The following is a 9854-nucleotide window of genomic DNA, read 5'->3' as shown; positions in this document are numbered from 1 at the left end:
TACAGTAAGCTTTCTGACATGCAAGCAAAATAAATGTAAAATTTTCATTAATTGAAGGATAGAAAGAAGTTATAGTTATTTGCAGGTGTTTTATTGAAAAGTTTTCATCTGTGTCAATTAGGGAAATTAGTCTATATTTTTCTTGTATTTTGGGGATAGTTTAGGTATTAGGGTAACTGTGGTTTTGTAAACAGAATTAGACAATATTCCTTCAGTTTGAGAAATATTCTCTGAAGGACAAATTATTGAATCAGCCTGGCCCTGGGCTTTTAAATTCAGACTATATAAACAAGAAGGGCCTGGGCAGATGAGTTCTAGCTTCCAACACACCACAGATATTAGCCTAGATCATTGTATGCCAGGAAGTTTTCAATCACCATAGATGGAGGAAATGAAGCATTTCATGATAAAACCAAATTTAAGCAATATTTACATACATATCCACATACACATGATGATGATGATGGTGGTGGTAGTGGTGGTGACATCTCTGAAAAGTAGAGGTATAGAGAGCCTCCTCTTAAAATCATTAATTCTGCCTTCTTTTATCTTTTTTTTAAGCCTTATGTGCAAGAGTTGTGTTGTTAATGTACCTATTGTGGCAAGGCTCCCAGAGATAATTTTGTCTCAGTACCATCTCATTTTATTGATAGGCAATTTCAATTTATAAACAAAAGCAAAGTTTATTTAAAAATTACATGAATGCAATTCAAAGCTTGATTAAACTATATGTAAATAATAATAAATTTTAATACATATGAAGGTGATTAATAAACTCAAGTATAACTATATGTAGAGTTAACATACCAAAGCAAAAGGAGCTATTATGCTATTTCCAGAAGTCATGGTCATTTAAATAATAACCCCAGAGTCAAGTGCAAAATTCTTGCTATGAGTTGTTGGCTGAAGAAATCCAAGAAGTTCCAAAAAGTAAATCGGCTATTATCATTGTTACTCTTGGTTACTTATCAGAACCAAAATGATAGAGCCTGTTTATAAAGACATTGTACACTTTAGATACATAACATGGAGAAGGGAAGATGCTACTAAAATAAAAACTTCTTTATACCTAGCTAGTTTTCATCAAAATTCTAACTCATCCACAAACCAGGCATGCTACAATAATGACCTGCCAGGCTTATATGACCATTGATGCAATGGTGGCAAGAATATTGGGGGAATAACCAACCACTTTGTGATTTGATTTGATTTTCCTTCATGTGAAATACTATACATGTAGTATTATAAACCCTTTTCAAATGTTTACTGTGAGGAATTACATAAGCTGTAAAGATGACAATACACCATTGTTTCCCTAAATGAATATGTGGTGGTCAATTTGCCTTCTAATTCTTCATCTTTATACCCATAGAGTAGTGCTGCTCTCACCCTGAGAAAAAGACATTATTTTTGAGTTTATAATTAATGCAGAGCCACATCTTGTCAAAGTCCTGGAAAAATTTTAATGAAGATCTCTCCACTCTAAATGGGACCTCTGCATCATGCCTCTTTCTAAGACCCAGGGAATATTACAGAAGAGACAGAGAAAATTTAGTAGCTAAGAGGATGAAGGGAGTATCTTAACACTCAGCTCTATGTAATCACCCTTACATGGGAATCCAGGAATATGATGTAGTTTCAGATATTGATTTTCACCTTTTGAAAAGCTTATAAACTCAGTTGAATTTAAGAAATACGAAATGTCTTCAATTTCATTTACATACCAAACTTTGGCCTGCCTAAAATTAATTGGAGTTTTCAACTTCAAGTATGTCAAAATATCAAAGCCAAAAATCTAATTACCAGAAAGCTTTTACAGTGTTGCACTGCAACTGTTGGAGAGGCCACCAAGAATGTCAGTTAAAAATGAACAGAAGTATCTATATACATCCTGGAAATCATAGACCAAGGCTTCTGCTTGGAGAGGTGACACCACAGAAATGCTAGCCTGACCTTCCACAGTCACAAAAGTGCTATCTGTGGCTGGGAAAAAATACTCCTTGGGTAAAGGAAATGAATGATCCTCTAGAAGCCTAAGCTACAAGTGTGGCCATTGCCCCTGCCTATAACTGCAATAACTGCAAGCTGTATGTCTTTGCTAGGCTATCTTAATGCAGTAGATAATTACATTTATCCTGTCCATGCTCCTGTCAGGGCCATGGTGTGCTAACACATCACAACTCATTACTTTTGACTCCATCAGACTGCTGTCTAAACAACAGTGCCAGCACAACCATGATGAACTTACAATGTATCTAGGCCACCCAGGATAGGAATGACTTCAATACCTTAAAGTGGGACACAGGCTTTTGTTTGAGAACTCAACATTTTTTCATGAAAGGGAAATTATGAGGACTGTGGAGAGATGTTCATGAGGTCTTTCAAGACCATCGAATGAAGAACTTAGAACTCTCAGTTCCTTTAGAGGATGGAAATATATACATGGCTAAACATACTCTGGTCCATGGATAATTAACTTATTTATTTTTCTGAACTGAGACAGGCTATTTGCTGATTTATTCTGCATCTGGTTCTTCTGCTGACTTCAATACAGCATGTGGAGCACACTATTTATGTGTGCTTCGGCGTCATACTCACTTTCTCCAGTAAATCATAATGAATAATAAAAGAAAAAACATTGAATAGTCTCTAGACATTCATGCTACCTTTAAGAAATTAAAACCATTCAAGAATCTGATCACTATTATAGTGAACAGAAATGCTTAACTTTCAAAGTTCCACTATTTTAGCAGATTGACTGAACTTTTCAAAGGCATCGATTTTTCTATTTCTACAATTCTAAGCCATATATCTTAAAAATTTTCAAATACTATTCACATAAAATTATAGTTGATTGTTTCACTGCATCCTAAGCCTTATATATCCACTATTTTGTAGTTATATTTTAAAAATTGAAATATTCCTTCCTGGAGATAAATCACGTGCTTATAATACTCAGGAAATTCACATAACCTATTGTCTTCATAAGGCACTGCCTAAGAACATATTATCAATATGCAGTTTCTGAAGGAAAACAGACTGTAAAATAAAGCTGTCTACAAGATAAGTAGGGAGCTTTTACCAAGGGAAGGTAGACACTTAACATCAAAACTCTGGAAGTTCTTCAGTAAACACTAACTACAGAAAGTATCTCCTATCCTAAACAGACAATAAGAAAGCATAATGCAAGGCAAATAATTGTGTAAAGCAAAACCATATTGCAGTAAAATATTTCCACTATCTATTTGAAGTTAAAATTCTAGAGGAAAAATAGAAACAAATTATCTTTTCATATTTTTGAATGAATGTACAGGTAATAAGCCCTGTAAATAAGGAAAAACACCAAAGTTGTACAGAAGAAAAAAACAGAAACAAATTAGAAATAAAGCACAGAATACCAGGCATTTCATTACCTGAGAGAAAATTGCTACCAGTGACATGAAGAGGATTCAGCAGTTAAGTTCTCTCATGACTCTTACAAAATATCTCAGTTCTATTCCCAGCACCAACATGGTAGCTTGCAGATCCTTGTAACTCCAGAACTAAGGAATCTAACGACCCCTTCTCTTCCCCTTGGGCTCCTGCATTCACATACTACACATAAATTCAGTGATGCTTACAAACATGCATATAATTTTAAGACAAATGCATAATTATTTTTCCATGGAAAATTAGTAAGAATTTTTATTTGAAGGTAGCATAAACTGTAAAAAGCAAAGGCTCTTAATCTTACAGAAGCAGTAGATATGACACCATCCTAAACACATTGAATCTAAAGATGTCTCATATTCTAACATATATGTAGAGACATTGTACATAGAGAAATAAAGGATATGTTGATATAGTAGAAGGACAAAAGCAAAGATAATAACAGAATATATATATAATGGAAATACAGGAGAATAGGAGAAAGACATAAACTGGATTGAATGCAGCTAAGGAACATTTCAATGGGTAATTTAACGTGTGAGTCTCTTCCAGGTTTTTTTCACAGCAAGTTTGACATCCTTGTTCCTGAGGCTGTAAATAAGAGGATTCAGCATGGGCACCAAAAAAGTGTAAAACACTGAGAAAATTTTTCCCTGGCCCACAGTCTCAGCAGATGATGGCTTGACATAAGCAAGCATCCCAGTTACATAGAACAAGCTAACAGTTATGATGTGAGAACCACAAGTGCCCAAGGCTTTGGACCAACCCTTACCTGATGACATATGAATGATATTGTAAAGGATCATACCATAAGAGATTAAGATAATGAGGCAACATAAGATAATAGCTGTACCCACCACAGCAGAGCTCACAAGCTCAGTGAGATAGGTGCTACTGCAGGAGAGCCGAAAGAGAGGGAAGATATCACACATATAGTGGTTGATAACATTAGAATCACAAAAGTTGAGCCTTATCATAAAACCTGTATGGAACAAGGCACTAACAAGTCCCATCAAATAAGTACAAAATATCAATAGACAGCAGATGCCAGGTGACATAACAACTTTGTAGAGCAGTGGCTGACAGATGGCCACATAGCGATCATAGGCCATTGCTGTCAGCACATAACTCTCAGAGTTCACAAAAAATAGGAAGAAAAATAGCTGAGTCATGCATCCTCTGAAGGAGATGATGTTCTTCTCTACAACAAAACCCATCAGCATTTTGGGGGTAAAGACCATTGAATAACAGAAGTCAATGAAGGACAGATTGAAGATGAAAAAGTACATGGGGGTGTGAAGGTTTGAGTTTAGGCAAATGAGATTCATTAAGCTCAAGTTTCCCATCACAGTGACTGTGTAGTTCACCAAGAACAGAACAAATAAGGGCAGCTGGAGCTCAGGTTGGTCTGTCAGTCCCATAAGAATAAACTCAGACACAGAAGAATCATTTTCCATAGTCTTTTGTGCATTGAGTGGCATCTGTAAGAGTAAGGGTAGAATGGAGTATTAACACATAAACTATTTTTCACTCCAATAGCAGAGCAAATATTATTGGATTTTATGCCTAAATTGGATGTAATCTTAAGGAATCCCTATTTCCTCTTTACTCTTCCATCTTGTGTAAAACACTTCAGAAAGATGCTGGGGAACCTTAATTTCCTCAAATAAAACACCTTTCCTTTCATCTAGTGTTTACTAACATATAAGGCTGAAAAGTACAATGTATTCACTTTTTTTTTTCAGAATTTATGATTTATATAGCAGTGGGAATGAAGACAAAAATGTCAAAATAAAGATTATTCAGTGCTCACCTTGATTCATCTGGAGCCTTCCCTGACATCGGAGTTCATGGTATCTTCCTGTACACTGTGCACAGAGGGCCTAAGTTGTTAATAATGAAGCAGGTAATTGCAATCAGTGAAGAAAATGTACCTCACTTGCTACAAGAAGTTCCCTTGGGAAAATGTCATGGTTACTCTTTGAGAATTTCACAAAGATTCTTTTTCTCATACAAAAAAGAAAATAGTTTTCTTATTTGAGTCTCCAAAGCCTCAAGGTCAAGATTTTTGAGAAATTTTATTAGAATTATAGAAAAGAATTCTCTTCTTTAAGATACTTTCCACGTTGGATGAGTCCCTTGAGGGTTAAACTGTTGCATTTGTACCAGAGAACTAACATCAGTCCTTTAGAGATTCAACATTCTACTCAAGTTATAATTTTCCAGCAGGAGTATCTGGTCCCCAGAGTAGAAGTGTGAGTTGGCCAGTTTGTTATTCTCTTCATTAAGTTCTGCAACAGCTCTGCAAGAGAAAATGTCCAGGGACACAATCACTTTCCATTTGTAGTTTTCATATGATTTCATTAATAAACTGTTGACCAAGGATTAATATTGTACAAAAATATTTGAAGAAAGGGGATAAAAGATTTCGAACAGGCTCTCATGTTTTTTTTAATTAACATTAAAGCTTTTCATTCCTAGGCGATGAAACTAGGTTACCCAGGTTTGCCATTGTTTGTTTACATGTGAATATTCTTATGAATAAATGTAAAATAAATTCATAAATATGGGCTTACATTTTGAATCACTAGTAAAGTTCTTGGTTATCATACAGAAATTTCTGGGTACAATTTTGCAGAAAATAACAAATTCAAATGCACAATATAAAATATTCATTTTGAGAAAATTTATACAGTATATCAGAAAGTTACTTATGAAAATATACTAGTATGTGTTAGTCCTCTTATACTGTTTACATTATTAATAAGATAAATAAAGTTGTTTATTTTTGGCACACTTAGAAATGATAAATTCTTGTTGTAATGTTGTCCTGTGTAGTAGAGACAAAATGGAATCTTTGGCCCCTACTATTCCATTGCCATGATCTCTTTCTCATCACCACGTACACATCATGTAAATACTGTGATGTTTATATACATTGCGTAGACATTGAACTCAGAAATGTGGTGCTTAAGTATATTTTCCCATGGAAACTACTTTGAAGAAAAAGACACCATTGGACACATGATGAAAGTTGCTTAAAACTGATTATAAAAAAGAATAATGCATACTACACACAAAAATTAATTTATAACATCATTAACTAAATATAAAATCTAAAGTCATATCATTCTTACAAAAAGAGTGTAATATAAAGAAAAAAAATAGTGAGACTTACAGTTCTGCAGTTTTAAATGAGCTCTATCTTTAACTGTGAGCAAATCTTATTAGTCTTTCCAAAGGATTGAGAGTTTCAGATGACCTTGGTCACCTTAGAGAAAGAATTTATGACAGAGAAATGGGAAATTCAGGGAAAAAGGGTTAATGAGAAAAAAAGTCAAAGAAGCTTATCAAAGCAGTGGAGAGAAGGGAAACAGGGAATTGTCTTTTCAGTCCCTATTTATAATTGAGGCTACATTTGGGAACTGTGTGTCTGCATGTGTGTGTGTGTGTGTGTGTGTGTGTGTGTGTACAACTGAGCATATGCCATGATCCACAAGTATAGGTTACATTTGAGTATCAGTCCTTGTATTCCTCCACTTTGTGAGAGGACCAGTGCCTCTCACATATACCAGGAGAGTTGTCCAATCTCCTGTCCTCACATCTCATTTCCTTGAAGGAATCCTTGGATTATAGATGCAGTGCTATTGTGCCTGAAGTTATATAGGGTCTGCTGACATGAACTCAAGATTTTACCCTAGTGTAGTGGGCTATGTCATCAGTTTTATAAATCACTGCTTTATAAAACAGCTATTGCTTCTATAGTGTATGGGTGTTAGCTTGACAAATACCAGTAGGCAATTTTATAAGGATCAATGTCTGGAGTCTTCATTTTGTTCCACTGATTCAAGTATCTAGGTTTTTACTACTAGTATGATCTCCATGTTATTATAATTGCTCAAAGTCAAAAAATTAAGAATTATCAGAGGCATTACTTTTTTCAATATTATGTTGCTTATTGTTTGATCATATCTATACTGGAATAATCCAGAATATGAGTTGGACTGGTTAAATCTACACAACAACAAAAATCTGATACATTATATTTTCCAGCAATATAAGAAAATGGAAATTTTTCATTTATATGCTTTTTAAATTTTATTTTAATCAGAGTTTTGTAGTTTATACACATTCTGAAACTTTGTTATTTTTATCATCCCTGGAACAAAATATCCCAAAGTAACAATCTGAGGGTAAGTGAAAAATTTATTTTGTTTCAGAGAATATCAATCTATGCTGGCTGAGGAAGGCACAGTGGAGAAGGCATGGTGGATAGGAGACGCTCCATTTTTTTCAACAATAATGAGAGCATGAAGCAAAATATTGAAGAACAATGGCCAGGAGAATGAAGGCTTGGACTGCAATTTTGACAGGATACAACCTTCAGTGCCTAGACACAACACACTTCTGTTACTGAAGCTACATGTAGACCAGGTTCCAAATCCTTACAAATAACCCTACTATCTAATATCTGAGATCTAAGTTTTAAACACATGGTCCTTCTGAGAATAATTCACGTTAATATCACAACAGAGTCTGTATATATCTTATTAAATTTATATTTAAAAATATATCTATCTTTTTCTACCATGCCCAACCTACTCTGTCTTTTCTCTTCCACTTCTCCCTCCTCTTCCCCACTTTTCCTCATTTTTTTGCACGTTCCTCAAATGATATTGTATTTTTAATTTAAGTCCACAATAAAATCTAGGATACAAGTGTCCATTTAAATTTCTTTCATTGTGCTAAAATTTCTATCAAAGAATGGTTAAATAAATTAGTTAAAATAAATTTAATGGCAGCTACCTCAGCAAGGAAATGTTCTCATATATATCCAAACTATGCTTTAAACTTAATAAACATTATGTTGAGCTCAAGAGAAAGGAAAAATTAATATAAGCAATATAATTTATTTTATACTTGCCCATGGAAATAAAACAAAAATTAAAAAGGTGTAAAAGTATCTTTTATTCACCAAATGTAATTGTCAACTAGAATGCTTACTGTTAATAAACTAACCTTCCTAGCTCTTTCTGAACTCTGACTGTCTGGTTCAACCCAGCTATTTTGGCCCAAACTCTTCTCTAGCTGACCAATTCAAACTGGCTTCTTTCACTTTCTGACTGCATTAATTGCTCTGCTTGGCCAGGAACTAATTCTGGAAATTTATTCTAATCTTCTGGTTCCTTCTTATTCTCTGGCAAATACTGTACTTGTGAAACTGCCTCCTTACTAAAGAATTCTCTTTGTCTCTCTCTATCTCTCTGTCTCTGTCTCTCCCTGTGTGTGTGTGTGTGTTCCCCTATCTTGTTTCTTTCTCTGCACTGTGCTCTTAAGTCTCCTCTCCTTTCTGTTCTTATGAGAGTTGGGAATATTCTATCTTTGATTCATTCTGTCAAATCTTTCTCTGATTAAACCTGTCTGCCCCCCAATTAGATGTCACTTTCAAACACGGCTGCTTCCTTCTATAAACTAGCCTTACTTTCATTGTTTGGAATTAAAGGTGTGAACTAAGGATTTATCTGTATTCCAGTTAGATCATACTGTAATTCAGAGCATATGTACTTTCCACCCTGATCAAATAGACCTAGAAGGTATTTAGATGTGATTCCTTGGCAGATGAATTGTGTTGCCAGGTTAATTCCTTGGCAGATGAATTGTGTTGCCAGATTAAAATTCCTCTACAAAAGTGATTATTGGGATAGTAGTATTTGGTGGATTGGTAGGACAAAGATACTACAAATGGAATATTGGAAATAATCTAGTCACTTTAACTATGGTGAGAGGAAAGACCAATACAAGAAAAGGAAGAGGTGGGAAAATACAATAAATGATGTTTTAAAAATCTATAAACAATCAAAAAATTTATCTAAAATTACAAAATTGACCTGCACATACACACACATATTTACACACACACACACACACATCATAAACATACACACACATACCTACATGTATATGCATATACATGTAGGTGACATGATTGACAGTCTGTTTTGTTATGTATATTTTTAAAATATGGCGATGTTTGAAACAAGATTTTAATGGCTCATGTCAAAAAGTCCACTTATGCTACGAAGGTTGACACAAATGTTGTCATTCACACACACACACACACACACACACACACNCACACACACACACACACACACACACACACACACACACATATATATATATATATATATATATATATATATATATATATTCCAAACACACACACATTTTTTGTATGACATTTGCAAAGGACATCATTTTAAACAATGTTTTATTGGATGAACCTATCATTACAGAACACTGGGCTCTAGCACTGAGCTTAGCAATCAATTTTTAGCTTGAAAACACCATAGATGCTTTATGCAGGAGAACACAAGAATAGATTTACACTGGACAGACTTTGGATTCCAGGAAATAATGTTAGC

General features: G+C 34.4%; 1 protein-coding gene across 1 annotated transcript; it reads right to left on the bottom strand.

Moving 5' to 3' along the window:
• Window positions 1-3959: 3959 nt before the first annotated feature.
• Window positions 3960-4916, bottom strand: LOC110288231 (olfactory receptor 143-like). The gene has a single exon (XM_021154634.1). It carries the CDS (start codon window positions 4908-4910, stop codon window positions 3960-3962), a length of 951 nt encoding a protein of 316 aa, XP_021010293.1. The 5' UTR covers window positions 4911-4916.
• Window positions 4917-9854: the final 4938 nt, after the last annotated feature.

This window comes from Mus caroli, unplaced genomic scaffold (assembly GCF_900094665.2).
Source record: "Mus caroli unplaced genomic scaffold, CAROLI_EIJ_v1.1 scaffold_8061_1, whole genome shotgun sequence".
Taxonomy (NCBI): domain Eukaryota; kingdom Metazoa; phylum Chordata; class Mammalia; order Rodentia; family Muridae; genus Mus; species Mus caroli.
Note: the sequence above shows the minus strand (reverse complement) of the source record. Positions and strands in the feature narration are given on the sequence as shown.

Bases quoted from the DNA above. Each gene is read 5' to 3' on its own strand.
- LOC110288231 (XM_021154634.1), bottom strand. From the start codon at position 4,910: ATGCCACTCAATGCACAAAAGACTATGGAAAATGATTCTTCTGTGTCT.